Source organism: Carassius carassius, chromosome 27 (assembly GCF_963082965.1).
Source record: "Carassius carassius chromosome 27, fCarCar2.1, whole genome shotgun sequence".
NCBI lineage: Eukaryota > Metazoa > Chordata > Actinopteri > Cypriniformes > Cyprinidae > Carassius > Carassius carassius.
The window spans coordinates 7382982-7410497 of NC_081781.1; the positions used below are offsets into that span (position 1 = coordinate 7382982).

General features: G+C 36.9%; 1 protein-coding gene across 2 annotated transcripts; it reads right to left on the reverse strand.

Annotated features, from left to right (window-relative positions):
- Window positions 1–1052: 1052 nt before the first annotated feature.
- On the reverse strand, window positions 1053–26588 carry vash2 (vasohibin 2). 2 transcript variants are annotated; one of them, XM_059512415.1, is made up of 8 exons: window positions 26463–26588; window positions 25808–26254; window positions 18269–18357; window positions 17597–17653; window positions 17246–17320; window positions 11992–12373; window positions 8996–9120; window positions 1053–1966 (listed from the first exon to the last, which is right to left on the reverse strand). In XM_059512415.1, exons 2-8 carry the CDS (start codon window positions 26120–26122, stop codon window positions 1897–1899), a joined length of 1113 nt encoding a protein of 370 aa, XP_059368398.1. In that variant the 5' UTR covers window positions 26123–26254; window positions 26463–26588; the 3' UTR covers window positions 1053–1896. The 2 variants fall into 2 exon arrangements, with proteins under 2 accessions (XP_059368398.1, XP_059368396.1); XM_059512413.1 differs by having other exon boundaries at window positions 25808–26569.
- Between the last annotated feature and the right edge of the window lie 928 nt (window positions 26589–27516).

A 27516-nucleotide genomic window follows, 5' to 3' on the forward strand; every position in this document is an offset into this window, starting at 1 on the left:
GACTTGAAACCCTCAGCCCTAAGGATGAATTGGACGTATTCAATGGTCTGGCACTTGTGTGGTTCAGTAGCTTTTGATAGAAAGCTGGTACCAATTACAAGGCAGAATGAGCTATAATGTGGTAGTTTAGTCATCAGCACCCAAAAAACATCTGCTCATACAACCCGTGAAGAATTGCTAACAATGTCACCGCTACAATTTTAAAGACAGGTCTGCTGTCAAAAAGGACGGATCCACAGAACTTCTCCATGTGCATAGCTTATTCTCACGAGGTGAGAAAATTCAAGTGATATGCTGTCGATAAAGAGATGATATTTTGTGTATACTTGAATGACTGCAGTGGTGGTCCTATAGTTAGAACCCATGGGGTCCTAAAAGGGGGCCTTATGATGAAAAAAATATAAGACGAGAGTGAAATGGCTCATTTCAATGCTTTTGGGTTCCCTCACAAAATGTTTGCATTCTCTTAAGAAACTCTTTTCCTCCCAAATCATATTAAAATTATATTTTAGTGCTTTTGCATGTGCAAAATCTAAAAATCTAAAGTTTTTGAACACAAAAGACTAAGAACGCAAAAGCATTGCATTTTTTTTTCCATCACCATGTCCCTGTAGGACAGAGATGCCCAAACCAGGACCCTTGGGTCAAAGTTTGCCTGTGATGACCTTTGACTTGGCCAGCCATGTCATGTCACAAGAGGGAGGAAACTGGGGGAAAACAAGAAATAATAGCATATAGTCATTTTGATCTTTTTTTCTTTCTTTCTATTTAAGCATTGTAGAGAATGTAAGTAAATTTGATTTTTAAAAATTTTAATTTTAATATAGCACAGGTGCATATATAATGCAGCATTTAGTTCTGAACCATGGCCTTCAATTAAAGTTAGGTTTTTGGCCCTTCATAGTGAACTTTTTCTGCCTTAAAATCCACTTATGCTTAATTTATGTTCATTGGCCAAGCTCATTAGACAAGCTGTCGCTATAAAAATGAAAAAGAAATCAGTTATATTTTCAGAATAAGTGTGTGGGAAATTAAGGATTGTTCGCAACGGATGGGTCAATCAATAGCACATCAACTTTCACACCTCTGAGCGATTCTGTTTAAAAGATAAAAAAAAACAATACTATTCTGGTTAAACCTGTAAAAACAAGAAAAAGAAATGTTTAAATACTTAAAAAAAATTGACTCTTTCTCTACAGCTGAAGAAAATAAAAACAGTACAAAGCCTTCAATGTAAGGTAACGTCAAACCTTAGTCAATAAATCATGTCCATTCCATCCATATCATGTATGAAGGTAACAAAAAATGAAGTGGATTGAATACAGTTCTTTGGGGCAGAATGAGTAGGTCTCTGAAGCTTAGGTCTCTTGTGTCCTTACGCCTCTGGTGAAAACTGCTCATGTCCTCTCTCCTCCGGGCAGGTCAGTGTCTAAAACTACCAGCAGCACAGCACGAGGCACTGAGGTTTACATCTCTCTGCCAAGCACAATCCTTTCACACTCCAGCTCTCACTGCTAGTGGAGATTCGGTCCAAAAACAGAGTATTTTCCTTATTTGCTTGAATATTTCAGTCAATTCAGACAAAAAGTTTTGTCTTCTAAAATGCTTGACAATTACTAGGGTAAAAAAAAAAAACCTTTTAAAGCAAAATTGATATCCTTCACACTTTCCAATATATATATATAAAAATTTTTTAAAAAATGGCGTGTAAAGGATTATCATATTCTGTTAAGACCAAACGGGCACCCGATTTCCCTCTAACACTAAAGTACAACAATACATATGTTTAATATGCTGTACAGTTCACAATGTGCATTAAATAGTGTTTAAAAACATCATCTGTGGATCTGATTGAGGGAGGACATGTGGAGGATAAAGCTGTAGATGTTTAGTGTCTCAGATGCGAATCTGGTAGCCATCACTGAGGGTGCTGAGCTCCGCCGGCTTTCTGTCCAGTGCTGCAGGCCTGCAACAAAGCATGTTTCTGTTGGTTTCATTTTAGAGATTGTTCTTGCATAATGAAAAATATACTAAACCTTTTGGTTCATGGGTTAAATGATTTAGTGCAGAATGAACCACCTCAGTAGAAGAGTATAAAAAGGCTAAAATATTCAAAATAAATAAAATTATGCACATTATTTTGATTAAATTATATGGCTTAAACAAAAAATGAAACAATAAAATAAACAGTGTGCACATCAAAAATGTGTGGTCTGTAGTCACCAGTGTTCACCAAGGCTAGTTTTATTTGATTAAAAAAAGCAGTAAAACCGTAATCTTGTGAAATATTATTACGATTTAAAATAACTATTTTCTATTTGAATATATTTCAAATTCATTATGTTCTGTAATGTCAAAGCTGTATTTTAAGCAAGGATTACTTCAGAACCATTCAGAAATCATTCTAAAACAATGATTTGGTGCTAAAGAAATATTTCTTATTAATGTGAAAAACTTGAGAATTCTTTGATGAACAGAAAGTTCAAAATAACATAATTTAGTTGCCAATTTGATCGATTTATGTATCCTTGATATATAAAAGTTTTAATTTCACACACACCCAAAAAGTCTAATTGACCTCAAACTTTTTAAACAAGTAGTGTAAAAATACAAAAGAATAAAAATATAAATGGCACAATTTTACATTACAATTCATGCTTTTACTATAAGATATAGACCATGACCAAAAATAAAGAAAGAAAAACCTAATTTACTTTAAATATTTAATAAATTACATATTAGACACAGTATAACCAGCTAATTTCTAGTTGACACAAATAAGTAGACTGATATAATATAACATTCTATCTCACACCTTTTTTTATTTCCTTAGATAAATCACATTCATGTTCAACCACCACTTTCAGTCCTGCTGAGAACACGTCCAGCACAGCCGTAACTGTTGTTGCCTTCAAAGGCCCATCACATTTAGCCTTCCACCATTCACTTTTGTGCTACAACTCTTGTGAAAAAATCAATAGGCCTCCATGTTCTTTTGACTGATGTTGGCTATTTGAAGCAGGTGCTTCTACGCCAGGCGATCAATCGCACAGCAGTGCCAAGGCAGGTCCTCTCCACTCCAGCTCTGCCTTTTACAGTTCCTTCCTTAATAACTGACTAAGAATGAAAGTTTCTCAGGCAAACATTAGTGTTACAAAACAAATGTAAATAGATTTGTCACTGCATGAAGCCACAATAGCAGCCTTAAGATTAGTAAAAACAAACAACACACTTTTAACCCAACTCAACCCTATGACACATGCAAACTCCAAACTCTGGGTGTACACGATGTACAAAGTGGGGACTGAAAGCATTTGTCTGCATTTTATGTGGATATCTGAGGACGACTGAAAGGAGGAGACAGAAGAGGTGGGGGTGAGCCTGTAGACGAGCAAACATCCTGTGTGTTAGAAATAGCCCTGAGTGGAGATAATGCACTTTGACAGGGAGGAGACTCAGGAAAAGGGCAGGAGCTGATTTGTTGTACTAGAGCTTAATATAATTTTCCCTGTGGAATTTCCCATTCACTCAAAATTTTTGATGTGCAAAGTCTGGAGCGAATCAGATGCATGTTTTCATTTTATCTTCTGGGCGTTTCATAGCTTTATTGATAGACTGAGAAATAATGGTAAAAGAAGGAGCAGGGAATGGGACTACAGAACAGCACTCTAGTCTTAATGTGGAGTGAAAATTAACTTTTGTAAATGCTAGTTGCACAGATCTTCAATTTCAATATCCATTTTCAATTAATCTATTTGTTAAGTTTCACTTATTTTTTTAAACCATTTTTGACCTTGTAGTTTAAATTAAAATGTCATAACTAAATATTCCAATGAAAATGACAGACATTTTCTCTGGTGACATATGAACAACTGCAATCATTTAGTTATATTGCCCGCTTCTTAATTGACTGTCCCCCACCTTACACAGTAAAAAAAAAAAATCAAAGATGTAGCCTAAATAAAATATAGATTACTGTAGTACATTTTAAAAGAAATGGCTATTTCACTGATTTTTTAAAAAATCCATATTATTATGGCTTTGATATAACTTATTTCCTATAACTTTCTAAAACTGTTGCGCTACTTTTTGTCACCAATGGCTTGCTTGCTTATTTTTAAAAACAAAATAGACAAAAAGTGATATTTTTGTCAACTGTGAAGGCAAAACCAAAACACCTACACACCAAAAGGGAAACTGATAAACCTAAGCCTCACTCCCAATTTCTCTCAAGACAGGGACAGAAGATTCTTGACAGACATTTCAGTGAATAAATGGTTAAACAAAGTAATATTACCCCCAATTACCTCCAAAACGGGAAGTTACATTTAAAAGAATTACATGAAGACTCTTTAACAAAGCCTCAGTTTGAAATAACATGAGGGTGAGTAAATAACAAAATATTGGAACTGTCCCTTTAAGAAAAGTATTTGTATAAGAGGTGTAGTATTTGTATAAGATGTTTCCTTTAGGGAGCTTCATGGACTGTCACATCCTACATGTCTGCAGGGGATTTTATGATGACAGTGACACCTCATAATCATACACTGCAGAACTGTGAGGGCTGGAGAGCAGATTCAGCATGACTTTATTTAATCACTTCATAATTCCTTCCACTGTAAGTGAATTAACAAACTGTGCTGTGCTGTGCAGTTCTTCGGTGTATTTGAGGGTGAAGCTGACGTTAAATGGGTGGTGTGTTTCAGCAGCTGCCTGGCACACAATGTGTGGGGCTCAGTAATTAACATCTCAGACCATGTGACAGGAAGGTGCTAAGGAACACGGCAAAAATAGCTCTGATCGGGAAGCAGGAGCAGAACTGAAGTCTATACTTTGGTATCATTACATGCCTTGTGCAGTTCATTCTATCATCTTAGAGGTGCATTAGCTTGACTAAATAATTACTGCATTGTGAGACAAAAATCATTTTAGACTTGTCAACCGCAGCACTACAATACAACATGTAATTAAACTCAATGGCTCAAGCTTAAACACACATAGGGGACGTTGCTGTGGTATTTTTAAATTGCTTAACACAAACATACTCTAGATGAGCGTCTTTGACGGTTGTGATGGGACTAGCATGGGCCGGTATGAGATTTTGATGGTATGATAACCTTAAACAAAAATATCACGGTATTGTTGTTACAGCTCTGAAATGTGTTATTTTTAAATGACTGGGTAAAAAAAAAAATATCGCCCGCTAGACACAATATATTTTGTTTTTGAGCAACATACAGAACATTAAAAACAGTAGAATTAGTTTATTTCTCCTAAAAAGAAAAAAAAAATGATCTCTTTATTTAACTTAAATATGTAATTAGTTATTTAATTTTAGTTATAATTCGTATACATATAATTTATATAATTTCATATCATTTAGTTAACCCAATTTGAAGCAAAAACAGAATGTTCAGAAAAGCTTTGTGAAATTATACCACGTAAACTTTTCAGAAGACAGTCAGCTCACCTCAGAAACACATTCATATAAACCCCCAAATCAATATTGAGGATTTTCTTCCAATAGTTTGTGCATCATGAACAGCGAGTGATCTGCCTGCTACAGTACTTTTCTCTGTGCGTCCATCTACAGCGTCTCTGGCCTGTGTTAACGGGCATTTAATAGACTTCAAATTATTACTTAAATGACATTGTGCAAGTCCAGAACAGAAAGATGCAATAAGGCAAAAAAATTGCGTAAAGGCCAAAGTATTTTTTGGCCGTCCGCACACCATCTGCATTACGTTATTTTCGTCATCAAGAGGGCTTGCACACAGACGGAAAGGAACGCTAAATGTGAATTGTACGGCCTTAAGTTCGGCCGTACAATCTGACACACACGTGACTGACTGCTTGCTTTCACCAACAGGAGGAGGAGGGGTCAGTGTTACTCTCTACACTGCACTCAGCCTGAGGGATTCCAACTCTTTCCGTCATTGAGGAGACATGGAAAACAGCGCATACCACAGGAACGGTATAATGGAAAATATTAGTGGTCAAATCGCAGTATACCTTAAAACCGGTAATCGGCCCATGCCTAGATGGGACTTTCTGTATTTTTCATTATCTTGCTTAATCCGATCTGAATCAGTGAAACCATATTTTTTTTGTTTGTTTTTTGGTTGTTGAATCTTTAATCTGTTCATTAACATGAACCTTCTGAATGAAGCAATTCACTTGAATTAACTGGACTTTCAAACACTACACAAGACCACTGAATCATTTAGGATGAACCAGTTTACTTATATGTAAGGTCTGATTCATTTAGGTGAATTAGTTCATCCTAAACAATTTTAAAGTTATTTTAAGAAAATAAGAAAAAGGCGAAGGAGACCTCTGTAGGCAGAAGCTGTGCCGGGCGGATGATATAGGACATGCGCCGGTGATTAGTGACAAACACGAAAGCATGGAGGAGAGACAGCAAAACAAAAAGCTCGTCACAAATTAGCCCAAAACAAGGATTTGTTAAGAAAAAATGTCTGAGGATTTTGACAAGCCAAGAGGAGACTGGTTTTCCTATGCTAAAGTAAGGAAAGTTTGCTTCCTTTGCTCCTGTAAACAAACTAGCGAGACTAACATATTTCAGAGGCGTGCGCGCGGCGTCTATGTCTTAAGTCATCTGACCGGAATGGCTTGCAAATTGACAGTTAGCGGAAGTGAGAGAAAAATATTTATAACATTTGAAATATGGATATTTTTCACACAAAAACACATTGATTTGCTACAGAATGCCTTTATTAAAAACGGCATTTCATTAAATTTTTCAGCCAAAAAGTCCAGTCAATTGTCAGTATAGTGTAGTTAAAGCACCCCTCAAACAGAAGTCACTTTCAAACCAAGCAGCTTTCAGTCAATTCACAACTAACTTGAAGCAGTCGCAAAATCTGTATGGGGAAAGTCTTTGCTCCTATGTGAAATTCACATTCATATGAATTTCGCCAGCTAAAATTGATAAACACACATGCAGGCTAAAGCACACCAGCTTTAACATGATCCGGTGCATCAGAGGATTTAGTTACATCATCAGATGCTGAGCTCTGAAATGCTAAAACATAAAAGCATGTTCTGATTATCACTGTATGTTCAGTGGTTAATTTCAGCGTGACATGTCAGTGAAGACTGCATCCACCACAGCTGTTGCATTGGACTCACATCCTATTAGAGCGAATGCCAACCCAGTGTACTGCCCGATGACAGGACAGGAGAGGAGTGTCACATCAGTTGCAAATGTTTAAAAACGCCACTTTGCTTAACTAACTAGCCCTAACTCCCTGCTCTGCTCTGGTCTTTTTCCCTAGAGCTTAGGAATCCCTTTGTGTGTATGTCTTGCTAAAATTATGACTCCTTTCGAAGAGGAAGCTTTGCTATCTATCCCTATGTCACTTTTTATGACTCTGTTCCTAGTAGATACTATGCACTGCCTATATTTCCCAGGGTTGGCACCTAAAAGAAAGGAATCTTATTTCCTCAACACCACAAACAAAAGCAGCCCGAAGTCTCACTTGTAAATTGATCAGCAGTGCTAAAAGGGGCTTTCTGCTCTACTCAGCAGTACAGGAAAAGTGCTTCTCCGCTACTATTTGCACTGTGCTGCTATAGAAACCTTGGATCTATTAGTCAACCCCCTGGACGAGAGAAACAAGTGCTTCTGTAACACGAGAAGTGGCCAAACGTGTGCTGCTAGAGGAGATTAATCAACTGATTACCAGCACCTGCTTCACACTGTCACAATGAGAATGCACTACATTTACATGCACCCAAATAATCCGTTTGTAATCGGATTGACAGCTCAATCGGATTGAAAAAAGTTCATATAAACACCTTAATCAAATGAAGGGGGTGGTTTATTCCTCATCCAATACAAATGAGAGTGCATGTAAACACTCGATTGGATTGAACCACAAAACTGAACGGACTGAGCATGTGCAAGGACACAGAAATAACGTATTGGCATATAATGCACGGAAGGAGCGGCTCTTCCTTTTGAATAAAGTGTTGTATAAATGTGTGTACCATCATTATAAAACTCTCCTTTCACTCGGCAACTGTGAAGTGGAGCAGGACAACCTTGTTTTGGATACTCATCCACAGGCAACCCGTTTTGGGCACGGGGTGGGGCTTTTTTTTTTGTGTGTGTGTGTGATAAATATGGGCAGCACAGTACAGTGATTTATATGTATAGTTATCCATAAACTGGAAATTATTAATTCCGCTGTTAAAAACAAATAAAGAAACCATGTAGGAGAATGGTTATTATGTGCAAACAGTGAGAAACTCAATATTATCGATGTCACTTTCACTTTTCACTTTCATGTCAAAAAAAATCTATTCCAATTTGAAGCTTATGACATATAAACGCGCACATCAATCTGATCACTTTATTAAGCGTTCATGTAAACATTACAATCAGATTCATCAATCGTAATGAATTCAGTCTGATCGAACCAAAAAGTGTCCATGTAACCATAGCCAGTGTTTGTCTTCTTCAGTGTTTAGTAACCTCAGTGACTGCTCGACATCAGGACTTGACAGTGGAGCTGCATTTATGCTTATTAAGGGAAGTCGTGGCCTAATGGTTAGAGAGTCGGACTCGCAATCGAAGGGTTGTGAGTTCGAGTCTCGGGTCGGCAGGAATTGTAGATGGGGGGAATGCATGTACAGTGCCCTCTCCACCCTCAATACCACGACTTAGGTGCCCTTGAGCAAGGCATCGAACCCCCAACTGCTCCCTGGGTGCCGCAGCATAAATGGCTGCCCACTGCTCCGGGTGTGTGTTCACAGTGTGTGTGTGTGTTCACTGCTCTGTGTGTGTGCACTTCGGATGGGTTAAATGCAGAGCACGAATTCTGAGTATGGGTCACCATACTTGGCTGAATGTCACGTCACTTTCACGTTCACTATTTTCTTGACAGAAACTTTTTGTAAAAAGTGGATATTTTTCACAGCTTATTTCTCAGATCTGTGATTCCTCAACATCAAAGTGTCCATTACTTACGATTTGTCTCTTCTGTGGGCATGTTGGCGTCTTTGGGGACTGCTGCCTGATCGGCGGCGTGGTGATAAAGACTTCCCTCGGGTTCGTTCTTTGATTGGAGACTGAGCACTGGATGACTTGAGGATCTGCAATAAAACCCAGTTGTTTTAAAAGATTTATACATTTAATATATTTTATTGTATTTGCCCATTAGATATTATGCATATATGCACACACACACCGAAGCAACTGAGACAATATGTAAATTTATATATAGCTAGCAGGTACTAGAAGATAATTGTTATCTTCAGTTCGAAAAAGAAATTAAGATTTTAAGGCAATTAGAATGAAAAAAGGGCTTGAAATCTTCCAGGTGGAAAAAGGCAAGCTCAGAAAGTCACAGATGAGGAATACTGCCTGTCATCAACCCGACAAGGATCCGGTGCTAAAAAAACGACAGATCTACAATCAGTTTATTAAAAAGGATATGAACTTTTTCACACCACAGGGAGCAAACGCTGAATCGCTCTAACTGTGTTTTCTCATTAGCGAGTGCAGCACAAATAAAGCTAGTGTTATGAAAAGCTCCACATTACATTCATTAACTTGATGACGTTCATTAACTTCATTATGCTAGGAGACAACAGATTTCCCAAACTCTCAGTCACTCTATGTATCGTATTTTCCCCAAATGAGCTGCACAAGTGATGAGAGGCAACTTGACATTGCAATGTTCTCAGTAGTTAAAAGTTGATTTTTAGACTGAGATTCATTATGAATGACTCTATCAGCTCCATGCTGATGATGCCAGATGCTGGGTGTTCAGTACATAAAGAAACTCATTCAAGATGGACTCCAATAATGAATTTAGATTTTGTTTCAGCAAACTCATTTCTCAATAATTGTAATGTCTTTGACTCAAAGATGACTAGTTTAATAATTGGTTAGTCAAAAAGGCTTTGTTCCAGAAAATGCACATTGAGTTTTGATGGGAACAGTAGACTTGAGGACTAAACAGATAACCGAACAGATTAAAATAATAAATTTCAGGGCTCCAGACAACTATTTTTATTAGTAGCACTGTAGCCACTGACTAAAAAATTGTAGGAGCACAAGCAGAAAATTTAGGGGCACACCTTAAACCAGCCTACAATGCAATCATTCCAGGGCTTAAAGCAAAAAAAAAAAAAAAACTCCTGAGCCTGAACTTTTGAAAGGATACTATGACAAAGTTATTGCTTTGTTTATTAAAACTGATTTTCTTTTTCATTAATATATGGTTGACCTGAAGAATGAAAGCTGTATCATACACCTGGAAAATTATGAGCTATATCACTGCTAATCAACACTAGGGGTGTGACAATACACTTAGCTCACGGGATGAGACAAAATACAGATACTGGTTCACTACAAGACAGTATTTTAATACTATTTTTAAGAAATTTTCAAATGACAAAATAGTTGTCTTTTAATTACAAAAAGTAAAACAATGCAGTTGTATTTAAAAATATTTTAACTAATCTAGGGCTGTAACTAATGATTGTTTTGGTAATCAAGTAATCTACACATTATTTTGACAACTGAGTAATCTGATATTTCTAGTAACACAAACCGACCAAAGTGAAAACCAGGCTAGTATGACTATTTATATATAAACTAAGGATGAAGCAATAATAATTGTATTAAATAAAATATAAGAAACCAAAACCACATAATATGAACATAACCAACTTAAGTATATTATGTATTAAAACAAATACCTGTAGAGGGCGCCAACGGCCTGGTGACACTTTACAGCATGATTAAACAGTTTAAATCCATAATATTTGGCCACATGCAGAAACCCTTATTTTGAAATTGCGATGTACAATATATGGCATATTTAGACATAGGATGATGTATTCTTCTGTGTTGCCAAAGGTTTATAATCTAGTGAGATAATACACACTGTTTTTTAAGATGAACGTTAATTCAAATTCACAGCATATACAGAGGAAGAGTTTAGATCCTTTCACACATAGTCTTTACTGGTATGTTACCGGTTATTTACCATTACATTTAACATTTATGCATTTGGCAGACACCTTTTATCCATATTAAATGAAATATATTGAAATATAATAATAAATTAATGTTTGATTATATAAAATGTCAAAAGATGTCATTACTATATTATAGATTCTTTTCATAAATATATTATATTTATGTCAAGATCTAATGTCTCTCTCAAAATCTAAGCTAAGTCAGTGGGAACTAAATAAGGTCAGACTTCCTGTGGGATGCATTGATTACACTTTTTTTAAACATTTATGTTTTTCCCTGGTTCTTTTATTGAACCAGTTACAGGAGATATTTTTATTTGGCCTTGGCTTTTTATGAAGAGCTAGACCAGCATGCTAGCTTGAGATCATTTGAATGACTGTAACATGGGATGTGTTTATCATCTAGACAGTAAAAAGTAGGTCATGTGCTCCCAGTTTCTCAGATGCGGCCTTGACTTGTATGAATGACTGCAGTAAGCTTTGACATAGTTTCCATGAACCACATGAGCAGACAGTGGGAATTGTGCTCTGGATGTTTAAAATTAATATAGTCATCGTTTTATGGATGTTGAGGAATTTGGGACTCTTCTTTTGAACAATTCATCCATGTGTATTTAATTTCTAACAATTTTAAATTATAATTTTTTTGCTTTGTAAATCAAGATGCCATAACTATAATATACTATTAATAATTTTAGAAAATATTTTATTTGTATTCATATAGAAAGAGTGTAATTCCAGATGTTTGAATGTAAGGTGTCTCTTTATGGATGCTGAGGAATTTGGCACTCATTTTCAAATAAAAAATATTTTTGCAACTTGTCTTTTATGTTTAGGCTATATGTACATTTCAAAACATGCGACAGGAATATATTATTCAAAATTGTATATGATAAATATAATAAAACTTATAAAAAAAATGATATATCAATAAAACTTAAAATAACACTGTATCTTAAAAGGCTATGGACTCACCTTCATCCTCATGTCACGGCCATGCTTCTCCAGCTCTTTGCGCATGTCCTCACAGCTCTGCTTGCAAGCGTTGATCACAAGATAATTCCACTCAATAGGCTGGAAAACGTGCGGATTGTGGGGTACATACAGGCCGATTTTGATCTTCTTCATGGTGTGCTGGTAGCGGCGGTACGAGTCCTCAAAGTCGAACACCAACTCGCTGAGCGTACGGAAGCTCAGAGATCTGTCCATAAGGTCAGTACGTCGACTCATACCCAGAGTGCCATATCGGCCGTTACAGTAAACGCCCAGCACCACATGATGGAAGTGGTGGCCGGAGAACTGGGTCTTAAAGCTGATGGGGAACCGTTCCACAGAGGTAAGACCGTTGGTTAGGTAGCTGGCAACACAGAGTCATGGATTTCACTAATGTTCATTTGTGATGGGTTTAATCATGACAGGTTGGGTGAAATCAGAATCATTTTCAAGAAAAAAAAAGCAGCTGCTCAAAAATGAAGTGATAAATAAATGGCAAATTGATTTTTATCAGTGTTCAGGAGGATACCAAATCCTCCCCAATGTTTTTAACTTGGTGTGTACTATTGATTTTTCCAAATCCGATCCGTCTTTGAGCTTTCAGTAAGTTTAGTTTCACTCACTTCCTGAAAATCAATCGGCTAATGACTTGCTTTAGGTCAATAAGAAGCTGTCCTTAACAACCAGTTTTTTCAATTCATACTCTTTTAAGATATATGACAGTTAACATTTGTGAGTATTTTCTCAGAACCGACACGCTGAATTAAAACTAAATTGATTAATTGAACTCTCTTTAAAATAACTGAATCTACAGTAAGTGTATCTTCTTAACTCAATTTTGGCAATTTATCATTCACCAATTTGTACTTCATGAATGAAATAAATGACAACTCACATTATGTGGTTTTCTAAGCAATCAGGTGAAAAAAAAAAACAATCCCAAGGATTTCCAATAAAGAACTTTAGATCAGAATAATAAAGGGACTCAGAAGCTTGCATCGAAAAGCACCAACAAGAACACCATAGCAATGACCTAGCAATCTCACACCCTAAAGGACTTGTGGTAACAATGTCACTCTGTTTGCCTTAGAAGAAGAAGGCAGAAAAAAGTTGTGACATTTGCCAAGTATGGTAACCTATGCTCTGCATTTAACCCATCCAAGTGCACACACACAGCAGTGAGAAGTGATCACACCATGAACACACACCCAGAGCAGTGGGCAGCTATAGATCCAGTGCCCGGGGAGCAACTGTGGGTTCAATGCCTTGCTCAAGGGCATTTCAGCCATGGGTATTGAGGGTGGAAGAGAGCGCTGTTCATTCACTTCCCCCCACCTACAACTCCTGCCAGCACCAAGACTCAAATCTGCGACCTTTTGGTAACTAGTCTGGCTCTCTAACCATTAGGCCACAGCTGCCTAATGTAGCAGAAGCTACATGGCAACACCCCAGTAACCCCATATAACTCTGTAGTAATGTGGCAACAATGTTTGCATGGAAAAGCACCAATAAGAACATCCTTGCATTGACCTAGCAACCACATAACACAGTAAAACACTCTGAATGGCCAAGAAGTTGCATAGTAACACCCTAGCAACCATCCATAACACTCTAGCAATGTGGCAACAACTTTTGTATGGAAAAACACCAATAAGAACACCCTAGCAATGACCTAGCAACCACACAGAACTTGCTAGCAACCATATAATACACTAAACCCACTTTGAATGCCTTAGAAGCTGCATGGCAACACCCTAGTAACCACCTATAACACTCCAGACTTGTGGCAGCAATTTTTACACAGAAAAACACCAACAATAACACTCTAGCAATGACCTAGCAACCACACAGAACTCGTTAGCAACCACATAAACCCACTTTGAATGTCTTAGAAGCTGCATGGCAGCACCCTAACAACCACCTATAACTCTCTAGTAATGTGGTAACAAATTTTGCATGGAACAGCACCAACAAGAACACCCTAGCAATCACCTAGCAACCACACACAACTCCCTATCAACCACATAACACACGAAAGCTGCATATTAACACCCTAGAAACCACCTTTAACACTAACACTAAGGCAATGAATCCTAATATATATTATCCTAATAAAGGACAACCAACTAACAGACTTAAAAGTCACTCGATCTCAAAAAAAAGTGTAGAAAATGTAGTTTAAAAATACTGACATGACCCAAACAAACTCAGATGCTTATATAAAAAACCTTCTCTTTCCATGATGTTGCAGCAATGTGATTGAAGTTGGTCAGCAGACACTCGGCTAGACTGTCCTTCCCCTTGGGCTTTTTCTTGTCTCTTCCTGATCTCTTCTGTAGTCTTATGTAAGCGATCAGTGCTCACTGCGGCATGGCCGCACATGATGGCCATGAGGAGTCACCAGACTGTGAGTGTATCAGAAGGGTTCACACCAGGACCCATCTCCAACTACGGACAAAAAAAATCTAGGCTACTATTTGACCTTAATACCATAATTACATTTCTTTTAGGGTATTCATGATGTAATTAAAGAACTAAAATACAAAAAAGGAGAGAGAGAGATTAGCATGATTGCAGTTCTCCTTTCTGAGGTTGCTAAAATGAGGAAATGATGCTTTATTCTTTGAAACCAGCCTTTAAATGAATCATTATCGTCACACTTGACAGTAAATAGTGCGCCTGTGAAGTTTTGCTGATGGGTACCACACAAGCTGCCAAGTCAGCCAAGAGCACATACCACAGATCTGTTGAGCCATGTGTGTCCAACAACGCAACGCAACACCCTGGAATAGCTTCACTGCTTTGCCATCTGCCTTTCAAAAACAATCACTAGTACAATATGCTGGTATTCCATAACACAATTATCCATTAATCAAAAACTCCAGTGGTCCACAGTTAGGCAGTATGACTTTCACAATTATGCACAGTAAAATTACAACTTTAATTAAGACCCCCCCCCCCCCGTTTTCTATTAAAACATCTAAAAACGTGATAAATTTACTTGTTTTCCGAGAACATCTTCAATATTCTTCTATATAGAATTAACACTACCATTCAAAAGTTTGGGGTCAGTACGATTTTTTTTCATCATCAGTTACAGTAAATACGTTTACATTACAAAAAATTCTTTAGTATGTAACATTTCTTGAAAAAAATACATTTGTATAAGTATCATCTGTAGAAATGTTTGGCTAAAATCTTTGCAATTTAAGTAAAGCAAACATTTTCATGAATCATACATAAGACAGTGAGAAAGCAAAACAGTTACATTTAGATTTTTTTCAAAAGGAGAAACCGTTAAACATTTCTCTTTTGTAGTATTTTGAACACAAAACTTTGTTGTTACTCAAAGTAAATACAGGCATATTCAGTAGGTTTTGTTCATCTGCAGCTTCTTTTGAGTTTCTGTCTCTCTGTGTGTACACATACACACACCCATAAAACCCCCCACCAGTGTTGTAATGAGAAGACATCAGAGGATCACATTACCCATCAGCAGGGCCATGTGATCCTTTCAGCAGCAGTTCCGAGAATTCTGATCTAAAATACATGCATTCCCAAACCTGGGGGATTGCTCCTGCTATAGGTTCCAAAAAATAAGTTTGGAAAGTGATTTCAACAACAACGTTCTTCAGCGCCGTTCTCGTAATACTTGTGGTGTGGATTCTGCTATTCTTTAAAATTTCTAATAGTTATTGAAGGGGTCATTACATTTATTTAATCAAGATCTATAAATGGCTTATTTGGATATTGTGCGATTTGTGACATTACAATGGCAGATGCATTTGCATACAACTAAAAATGGATCACCTCAGACAGAGGGTCAGAATAAGGGTAGAAAATTATAGTTTTTCCACATATATATTTACCCAGTAGGAACATTTCCAACAAAAAAAATGACTTACAGCAACATTAACTTTTCAACAACAATAGCCTCGGTGTTCTCTGATACTCTAATACTCAGTGTTATGATGTTTGCGTCCTCTGGGACTGTAGGAAAGTCCCTTGAGAGCGCTGTAGATTAAAAGACAGGTTTTGACCACAAAGAAAGTGACGTAAACTGGAACCCTTCCTCCTCCAGCTCTCCACAACAAATCTGCACGCAGATCTGCAACTAATGACCCATGAGGTGCTTAACTCAAAGTGAAGTCCACACTGCGGCTCTCGGGAAACACACCACAATCAGCAAAGCAGAACTCCACAACATTTCTCTTCTGCACTTGACATTTGCACGGACGGAGATGACATTCACCTTGTGGTAAACCTTGGCCTGGATCTGATGAGCTAACTGACACTAATAGTTCCTGAAAGAACTCACCCTCCCAGTGGCATAGAATGGCTCAGATGCATTGACTGCATGGACAGGAAGCTGCGCCTCCCTTCAGGAGAATCTACTACGACTCTAGTTTCCTAGCAACAGCTGAACGTAAAAGCTTCAGTTCAGGCTGAGTTGAAGGGGGCGGGGGATCATGAGCGAAGACATTGCTTTTGACAGATCTATGCTAAGACCCTCCATCTCAATTTCAGCAATTGAGAAATCAACAATAAAAAGAAAAGTATGGGGCTTTCCCAAGACAAATGAACTGTGCTGTATGTGCTTGATGGTGATAATTACTTTTATGAGAACTGATTTATACTTTAGGGACGGAAGGATGCTCAAGACTAAAAAAAATATATTTTTACTAGATTTCTGCAAACATGATTATGCAGGTTTCATTTCTATTTATTTATTTTTTTCAAATATTTTCTTAAAACCTTAATAATTCTTAATTCCTTGATGAATTAAGAGAATACACTTGATCTATCAGTTATTTTAATATTATTTATCTACACAATTTGAGCATTTATAAAAAAAAATTTTAGCAACTACTCATAATATTGATATTTGTTATTAATTTATTTTCATTTCAGTATTAGTTTTTGTTATGTTGGTACTTGGTAAACTTATTCCAAATAATTTTGTTTTTATGTTTTTCATATAATATTAATATTTTATTTTCAGTATCATTTCTATACATAATTATAGTACTTATTTACATTTGTATTTGTTTTTTAATGTTTCTATCATTTTATTTTATTTTTAGTATTTCGTTTTTTATTTTGGCACTTAAACTGATCATAAAAGTTTCTCATACAATATATATATATTTCATTTAATTTTTCAATTATTAAAAACTAATTTTAATAGTTTTAGTTTTGCTAAAGTTGCACAGTTGTCAATAAAGCTAAAGGATACATTCCAAGGATAACTGCTTCAAGGCATTTGATGGGAAGTGATTCTCGTATCATCTCTCTGGCGGTCTCCATCAACCTGGAAAGAGATTAGATTCATGCAATACAGGGTCAATGACTTCTTTTCAATCTAAAATGAACCTTTCATGTTTGGTTATAAGCTCTGTATTTTGTAAAAGGCCACTTTTCTAAATAAATATCACATCTGAAAAACATCTTTTTTAAAGAGATTTACCACCAAGAGCCCAAAATAAGTCTAAAATGAGGAGGAGCAGGAAAAAGAAAAGACTAAAAACAGGAAAGATGGGGCAGACAGACAGGATGATGAAAATGCCTCAGCGATGGCATCACTTACCCACTCAGAGGTCTGGTTTTCTTAATCTCAAAGAACTGCGTTCCCGTATGGTTGTATCTGTCAGCAGTTAAGGAGTTACGTGAAGTTTGTATGGCTCATTTAGGAAGCCTTGTTTTCCTGTTTCTTCATTGTGACTCATGCGTGCCAAAATGCACAGCTGCGCCTGCGAACAATATCCTGCTGAAACCTATGTACTCATTACTCTTCACAGACATTGCTGTTTGTGTGAGAAAACTGCTGAGATATTAATCGAAGACAATGATGAATATAAATATCCACAGAAGTTGAAAATATGTAACCGTAAAGAAAATGTTATATCCAACTTAAAGGAATAGTTGAATAACTGTTCCTTAACTAACAGAATAAGAGAATAACTCTTATGCTGACGGCACCCATTCACTTTAGAGCACTTTAGTCTTAATCTAAATTTGTCAAAATCTGTTCAAATGAAGAAACAAACTTAACAACACCTTGGATAGATAACTAACACTCCAACCAAAAAGGCACTTTGAGTAAGTCAAGCCAACTGAAATTACACTGAGCAAAAAAGCATATCTCACACTCCAAAGAAATGAGTGCCCATAATTCCATAATGCACCCAGAAGAAACAGAGGTTTAGAATACATCCATATCCATCAAATTTTTCCAGAGTGAACGGTTTGTGGAGGATACTGCAAGTTTCTCATGTAGTTCTGGACGGCATGGAGCCAATCAGGCACAGACATCGATGGCTTAAAGTTTGGAACCGATGGTACGGGGTGCTGTGAAAACAGAGAGATTTAGCAAACAATATCCTTCAACTTTCATTCAGCAAGAAGCATTAAACTGATAACAAAATTTCTATCTCAAACAAATGCTGCTCTTTTGAACATTCTATTCAAAAAATCCTGCTAAAACGTATCATGGCTTCTACAAAAATATTAGGCAACACAACTGCTTTTGACATTGATAAATATAAGAAATGTTTCTTGTTTACCAAATCAGAATATTATAATGATTTCTGAAAGATCATGTGACACTAAAGACTAAATTCAGGTTTGCCCAATATTTGTTTGTGCATAGGCCCTATATCTTTATTCTAGTATCGCATAATAGTTTAGCATAGCATAGGTTTGTTGCCATATTAAAAACATCAAGTTGAACATGAGTCATAGAATTATTTATGTGCACTCATAATTCTCCAATGTTAGAACCTGCCTTGGCTAAACTAAACTAAATTGATGTTTGTAATAATGTGTGGTACTTCAGTATTGCATAACAAGATGTTACAGATACTAAGTGCATACACTGTGATCATTGTAGCATTTAATTTGTTCATGTCTCAGTGATTTTGTCCATATAATGAAAGTCAGCGGGGTCTAGTGTTGTTCTGGACACAACTGACTTTCACTGTATATGAACAAAAACAGTTGAAACATTATTCGAAATATTTTTCTGCAGGTAAAAATACAGTCAAACAATTCCAGAGCGACGTGGGTGAGTACATCATGACATTATTTTCATTTTAGGCTGAACTATCTTTTTAAATCTTAAATGAAATGTAGTATAAAAGAAAGGGAGGCTGTCACTTATTTTTATCCTGAAGTTGGCAACCTTGTCACAAGATGAGATTCATTAATCAGATTCTGATGTCTCATTGGCATGAAAAGTCTTTATCATCTATAGAAACAGTGCCTCATTGATTATATGAAACCCTTACAATGACACTTCTAACTGCAAAAGGACAGCGAAAAGAATTAGCAACGAACAAAGGTCGTCCTCTCGCACACAAGCATCCATTCATTAGAAGAAAAGAAGCAATTAATGAAAGCTAGAAAACAGGCTGTCCTCTATCTGAAACAATCTCTTTATTACAACACATTAACCAAAGCTTGTCATATAAATGCAGGCAGAAATATGCATTAGGTTTTATATTTAATAGGAGCACCATGAGTGTTGGGGGCATGCAAGAGCTGCTGGGTCACAGGAGTAAATGAGAAATGAAATCATGTCCTGTTTCTCTTTATCTCTCTCTGCCCAGTGCAAGAGAATGAGGGACTTTTTAAAGAAGTTTTGTCAGTATCGTCTGTCTGCGCTGACTTCTGGAGCCTTTGAATGCATTATAAAGAAGCACAGAAATACATTGTACAATATGTCTAAATTCTGCACCAAGAATAACACTGCTGTTGTTCCGAGTAGAATAACTTTTGAAAGACAGAGGTGCAAACACATGCCTTCTTCCTCAGCACATAAATAGAGGCGTTTAGAAACCTGCGGTGTGACAAATTTCACAAGAAAGTGTTGATGGAATGGGACCCAGTGTTTCGCAGCTGGCAACCCAACATAGCACCAGCATTTTTATCATATAAAAGTAAACAAAACACCAGTAATAAACTCTTTTTACTATATTTTTGATTAAAGAAATGCAGCTTTGGTGAACATAAGAGACTGCTCTCAAACTAACGTTTTTATTATCATATCCCCTGTCCATTACATAAACCCAGCAGTCGAGAACCACTGCTTGAAATTATAACAGCACAGTTATCATTTTAATTTATATTAAGGCTTTCAATTCAGTATTGATTTCCAAAAATGTATCTGAATACAAAATGACACTCTGAATATTGATTCTGACAGTCTGATTCCTTTGAGAGAGGTTTCATTTACATCTGCGCTCTATTCCACTGGCTCAACTGGGTCTCTCAAACCCCTGAAAGAAGGTCAGCAATAAATAGGCCACAATCCACACTCACAGGGCCATTAGCTGACCTCTGCCCACCCGGGGGACTGCAGCGAAACATGAGAGTCGCTACTGTAGGTGACGATACAAGCCGCCCAGAACATTTGTCCATCTGACAGAACAGATGAAGACTTTTTAGCCGTTTCTGGATTAAAATCATTGCAGAAAACCAACTGGAGTTACAGTCACGCAAACTTTGGAAAAATTTTATTTTTGGTATGTTGATAGAGGTAAACATGATGTTTTTCTAGTTTCAACTTTATATATTCTTCAGACATTCCTCTTTAAAAGCTTTATGCAAAGTGACCCACATAAGTTTTTTGACCAAATTATACAGGGCCTTAAAAATAGTGGATTAGTAAGTATAATAACACGAAATATTTGGCTTTCATTCATGTATTTCATTTATGTATTTATACCATAAATACAATGATCAAAATCCAAATTTTTAGCTGTCGACGTCTGGTTGAGATGTGATGGATTGACCCAACAAACAATTTGATAAAAGCCCAAATGCTAGACAAAACAGGAATTACGCAGATTATCCCTAATAACACTCAAAAATGGAGCAAATGCAAATACTCTAGCAAATGGATTATATCCAAATACCAAAGCCAAAAGATCTTTACCAAAACATTGGGAAACATTTTAGGGCTGGACCAGAATATTCGTTTATTTGAATATTCAATCAGTGGGTTCCTTTTTCTTTTTTTCAAACACCTGGCATCCCCGCAAAACGATTCTCATTCGCTCTTGAATATGAATCGCCCATGAGTGAACATCACGATTCAGTTCATCTGGAAGAGAAGACGAAATTGCCAATGACTTCAGCTGTGTGGGAGCACTTTAAATTGAGTCAGGACAAGACAAAGGCAGTGTGCCAAATATGCGATTTGAAACTGGCCTACCACAACAGCACATCAAGTTAAAATATGAGTTCTGTAAGTCGCAACGTTGCACTTTGTTGGTGTAACAAACAAGCTGCTTTTATCCAGCGTGTTAATCAGTAATTTTACACATGATAAAAACATGCATTTCATTTGCTTAAAAAACACTTGCGAATACAGCAGTCATAAAAAAACATACAGTAGCCCAGCCTAATAATGAGCATTCTCAGAACACAAAAATGTTCTGTAGTTTATTAAAAGTGTATTAATTCAATCCCATAGACTCCCCATGTTAAAATGTGCAACTGTATTGCAGAAAAAATGTTTACAGCCTGGTTCAAAAATTATTTTGGTCTATATAGTTAATTTTGCCCTTCATGACAACTGTGAGGGGGGGTCAATTTTTTTTATAACTCATCCGTTTAAATTATATTAAGCCTTAAAGTTCTGCATAATTAAGGGATGGCCACTTGAGTGACAGGTGGATTGCCCCTGTTGTCACAGCCATCGAGCTATGTGGGCGTGGTTTCATCGACTAGCTCCCACCTCTTTGCTCATTTTCGATTATCCGGGAGTGACGCGTGGTGATGTGCTGTCAGATGGCGATGGCTGTCTCCACCTATTTTAGGCTTCAAAACACTCTTCAGAAACCTATGGGTGATGTCACGGACACTACGTCCTTGTTTTTATACAGTCTATGATTTTGGCGCGGCGCAGCGTCCGGTGTAGACATGGTTTTGTTGAGAGAAAAATATGTTCAGTCCCCTCCCTCCAAAGCTTTGAATATTTGGTGTTGATTACTACCGAAGCTTCGAAGCTCAAAAAATAATATTCGAACAAGCCCTACAACATTTCTGCATGCATACACCACAATTTACAACTTTCTTTCAACAATTTCTTCTCTTCTGTGTCAGTATTCGATGCGCGTTCATGAAAGTACTGCATCACATGCGAAGACTGACACAGAAGAGAAGAAATTGTTGAATAATTCTTTATTTTAGTTTTCTTTGTACACAAGAATATCCTCGTAGCTTCATAAAATAACAGATGAACCACTGATGTGACATGGACTATCTATTAATTATGTGTACTTACTACCTTTTTGGGCCTTTAACATGGTAGTAGCATTGCTGTCTATGCAGGGTCAGAAAGCTCTCAGATTTCAACAAAAATAATTAGTGTTTTGAAGATGAAAAAAGGTCTTAAGAGTTTGGAGTGACATGAGGGTGAGAAATAATGTCAGAATTGCCATTTATCCCTTTAATTTTTTTTAAAGAAGCTTCACATGCTCACCAAGAATGCAACTGATGGCTCAAAAATGCAGCAAAAACAGTAAATAAAATATTACAATTTACAACAATTGTTTTTAATATCTTTTAGAATTTAATATATTCAAAGTTTGATTTTCAGCATCACATAGTCCTTCAGAAATAATCTTCTTATGCTGATTTGGTGTTTAAGAAACATAATCAGTGTTGAAAACAGTTGTGCTGCAACAAGCTAAATATTTCTGTGGAAGATGCGATACATTATTTTCTTCAAAACAAAACAACAGGAATAACACAGATTATCCCTAATAGCACTCTAGCAAATGGATTGTATCAAAAAACAAACCTAAAATAGCAAGTGCAACTGTGCTATAAATAATATTTAATACTAGCTTTTGAATATTGTTTAACTGCACCAAATGGATGGCGCTGTACTGGAATGTGGTTTGTTTACATAATAACTGCAGTGTCCTCGGATCCAAGGTTATCACTGGAGACTCTTATTCTCTATCAGTGGGGTCATTTACAGGTTCAAAGCGAGTTCTTTCCCATGGACTGACACTCTCTTGTCTAATGGCTCTAACAGGAATGTCTGGCTTGTGTCACAGCCATTCGAGTGACTCCTAATCTGGCTGATCTGATGGATTCACTCCACGCACCTGTTTAACATTTGCTGGTGGGGAATGCCCCTTAATAAATCACTTTAACATCTAGAGCTCTGACTCAACATTTTCGACCAATCAGACGCCTTTGTTCTGCAAACATCAGCACATATGAGAGTGCAGGAATGCACAATAGTGTTAATTTAAACAAAAGAGCTAGTATAAACACAGTTTGACCCTGCGAATGCTGTCCATCTGTGCACTAAGGATTACTTAGTCTGTGATTAAGACTCACTTTATCCCCTCCGAGGCCCTTCTTTTGCATGCTCTATGAAGCCTGATCAGGTCTGATTGGTTTATTTTTGGAGGTTAGAGCAACATTGTGATAAAGGGACATGGCAGCATCCTTAATCCTAGTGAAAGTTAAGATGTCACATACAATCATTCCTCATTTAATGTGCATTAGCAAAGGCATTTTTCTGCATAGTTGTCATTGGTTGGATCAGATCTTTCAATTGCCTGGTTTGTAATCAAATTATGAGAAGGGACAATGTGACACGGTGTTGGAAAACACATGGATGAGTAAATCCACTCACATGTCACACAGCCTACACTTCCTCTTGGTGGAAACTGGGTCTCACAAATGGCAGTTTGTGAGATGCTACTCCTGCAAATGTGTCCAAGGTTTCATATACAGGCCAATTTTGAGGTTCAACAGTTTTGTGTTTTTGAAAGGAATATCTTATGCTCACCAAGGCTGCATTTGTTTGATCAAAATATGCTCAGTATTTAGCAGCCATTACACCAGTCTTCAGTGTCACAAGATCCTTCAGAAATCATTCTAATATGCTGATTTGCTGCTTAAGAAACATTTATAGGGGCCAAGCACCAAAGGTGCTTAGACACCTATTGTATCCATTAGCGTGATTTTTTTCTTCTGCCGCAAGTCTATGGCAGCCCATACAACCGCTTTCGGGAAAGTTGTGAAAAATAAAAAAATCGTAAGGTTTAGTTTTTTTCACTATTTTCAATTGTTCGTAAAAACTGCTTTTTCGAAGTATCGTTACGAAACTAATTACAAAAATCTTCGACTCCATACCCTCATGGTATTCAAAAGGTTTTGGGGCAGTGCCACCTTGTGGTAAAAACGTATAATGAAATTTTTAAAAATGCTAATAACGTTTGCTTACATTAACCTATTGTAACCGGGCTGATGTTGATAGATTCCTTGGATCATGACGAGAACACCGATACCAATTTTACCAATATTGGCTGAACTTCCTGTCCACCATCTAGATTCATATTGACAACCTACTTTTTCAAACTCCTAAATCGTTCATCCGATTTTCACCAAATTTGTCTCATCTTCAGACCAAGCTGGCAAAAAGTTATGGATTTTGTGTCGATACATGAAACGTTTTTTGTGTAGCGCATGAACGAATTTGCTGGAAAGATGCCAAACTGCATCTGAGGGCTCCATCTCTGCAAAGGTTTGACATATTAACATCAAACTATGTATGTGCCATTATCACCACACACGGTCCACAGTACATCAATTTGGTAACAGCCCCACCTACTGGCCAAGAGTAATAAACAATTAATTAACCTTTAATTATGAAATTTCCAAAAATGCTAATAACTTTGATTGCATTAGGCTATTGTAATGAAAATTTTCTCAAAATATTCCTTGGGTCGAGCCGACAACATACACACAATTTTCGCTTAGGAAATCTGAACTCCCTGTTCTCCATTTTGATATATGTTAAAAACCTACTTTTTCTAACTCATCAAATGTTGGTCTGATTTTCACCAAAATCGAGTCAGATGATCTTTAGACTTTGCTGACATAAAATTATGGATTTCTTTTCGGTAAACAAAACCATTTTCGTACAGCACCATTACAAAATTTTGACATGGTGCCAAAATGAGTCTGAGGCTATATCTTTGCGAAGCTTTGACATAATGACACCAAACTTTGTATGTGCCATTGTCACCTCACACTGACCATGCCACATTAATTTGGCAGCAGGGCCACCTATTGGCCAAAAGTGATAAGCCAATAAATCATATTGCTAGCTGTTGTATTTATAATTTTTCAGCCGTTTTGCCTTAAATAATCTTAAAATGGTTTTAATTACTCATTCCTGCTGTTGGTCTGAAGCTTGCTTCTGTAGTGCTTGGCCCCACCGCAATTGCTGCTTGCAGTTATATTTATTATTATTATTATCAATGTTGAAAATAGTTGTGCTGCTTAAGAGTTTGTAGAAACTGTGAAAAAGATCAGGATTATTTAATGAATAGAAAAATCAAAAGAACATCATTTATTTGAAGTACAAATATTTTAAAACATTGTTAAAGAATTAGTTCATCTGTACAAACACACATTCAGTGGCTGTCACTTAGAGCCTAGTAACTTGCCAAAGAAGAAAGATTTAAGATATAAATACGTTGCCTGCCTAGCCATTTATGCATTTTTAAGGTACCAGTATTTGCGGGATTATATAACTAAACTGTCTATCAACATTTTGTGTATCGTATCACATAGGAGCATACGTATATGATATATGTGCATCATACATATGAGCTTCCTAACAAGATAACATTTTGGGGTCTCAAATATTTCAAGACATCATCACATCTATATGACGCCAAAAATGTTGTCTAGACAGGCCAGTCAGTGGACTTTTGAGATATTTAATTGAGTGTACATAAATATTCCATTACTTTCCACTTACTTTAGGGAGGTGTGTTGCATTTCGTATTCTATCCACCATCTCCTGTCCATCAGGATGAACTTTGGTGACGTGTGACCACATTCTCTCCCAGGTGACAGTGTCTATGGGAAAGCCCGTCCTGTTCACGAAAAACGGTACCCCGCCGTCTTTCTCATCTTCTTCACCGGAAGACCTGCCGGTGTTGTTCGCGGCAGTGGATGGGGTGGATTCAGTCGCCGGACCGGTAGTGTGACAGTAGGTACTGGTGCTCTTGGACCGACCGTGTCTGCTGGTCTTGACCGTTGAGCCGCTGCTGGTGGCGCTTGGTCCGGTCATTGTTCAGAAGTCTTCCGAGGGGGAGTTTCCCCTTGTTTTTCCCCAGATCAGTTATGACTGCCCAGCATTCATGCACAAAGACATGTTGCTCCTCGAGCATGCATACTAATGTGCCAAAACCACTCGCTCCTGCTCAAGTGTAAGAAAAAAAGGTGGTTTGAAAAAGATCCAGAGGCAGAAAAATGCTCAACGATACCATTTCTATTGTATACTATGGCTGAGTGTGCTGGTAATTGTGCCACAGAAACTATTAATCTTTTCGCTTAAAACACTTAAGTAGGCGTCCAAATACTGCAGAGGGATCGCGGGCTAAATCATCCACGGTAGAATAATTTAACACCTGATTGTAGAGTATAAATGAATGATCTGCTTTTCCGAGTAGGCGTGTAACCGCTTTCACTCACTGACGGTCTCAAATGGTCACTCGTACTGTTATTGTATCACCATAAACTACAGCCAACCATTCTCTCGGCTTTTCATTGGACGAAGCAACAAAGTGAGGCGGGTTTAATTCCATATAAGGGCAATATTTCCGCTTGTGATTGGTCAAAATAACGGAAATGGGCGTGAGCATTCATTGTCTGTCCAGCAAGGGGGATTTTGTGAGCTTTTAAAATGTGCATTTAAAGTGATAGCGTATGTCAAATCAAGACCATTTAATTTTGTAACAAGTAAAACAATTATTGCACCTTTTCATTCTTTTTGTTAAAAATGGCCTCAGATCGCATGAAAGTTAAACTCATAGTAGTGTTATTTTAGTGTTATTGAGATAGTGTTATGGTTTTTATTGATATTTTGAATTAGTTTTGAATTATTTTGTACATTTTAGTTTTAGCTTTAGTATTAATTCGTTTTTGAATGTGTCTATATATTTTTAAGTCATTTTTGTTGCAAATTTATTTATTTTAGGATATCAAGTTAAACTGAATGAAAATGAAAAATGTTTCCTTTAAAAACGAAAAACGTTTATATTTTAATGATTTTATTTAAAGTGACAGAAATTCATTTTTAAGGTTTTAAAAATACAATTTTTTTTCTAAAACATATGGATGGGATAGCATTAGCTTACAATTCCATAAGAATATTTCATTAAATATTTTATTCCTGTTGCCCTCATATGAGACGCGGTGCTATGTAACAACCTCCTGTTCAGACACAGAAGCATCTTGCAGATATCTCCCATCTCCAGCAGAAGGTACATTAGCAGAATGAATCATCTATCAGTGCTGCATATTTTGGACGTGTCCCCTATAGAGCACACCTGAACTCACTCATCAGCTCATTAGCAGAGGCTTCAAGACATGAACCAGGTTGACAAATGTAATCATTTTATAAATAGTTTAAATAAATTATATATATATATATGTGTGTGTGTGTGTGTGTGTGTGTGTGTG

Bases quoted from the DNA above. Each gene is read 5' to 3' on its own strand.
- vash2 (XM_059512415.1), bottom strand. From the start codon at position 26,122: ATGACCGGACCAAGCGCCACCAGCAGCGGCTCAACGGTCAAGACCAGC. The intron at 18,358-25,807 runs GTAAGTGGAAAG...CTGTTTTCACAG, and splicing joins ATGCAACACACCTCCCTAAA to CACCCCGTACCATCGGTTCC. The intron at 1,967-8,995 runs GTAAGTAATGGA...GCTTTGTTGCAG, and splicing joins GCCCACAGAAGAGACAAATC to GCCTGCAGCACTGGACAGAA.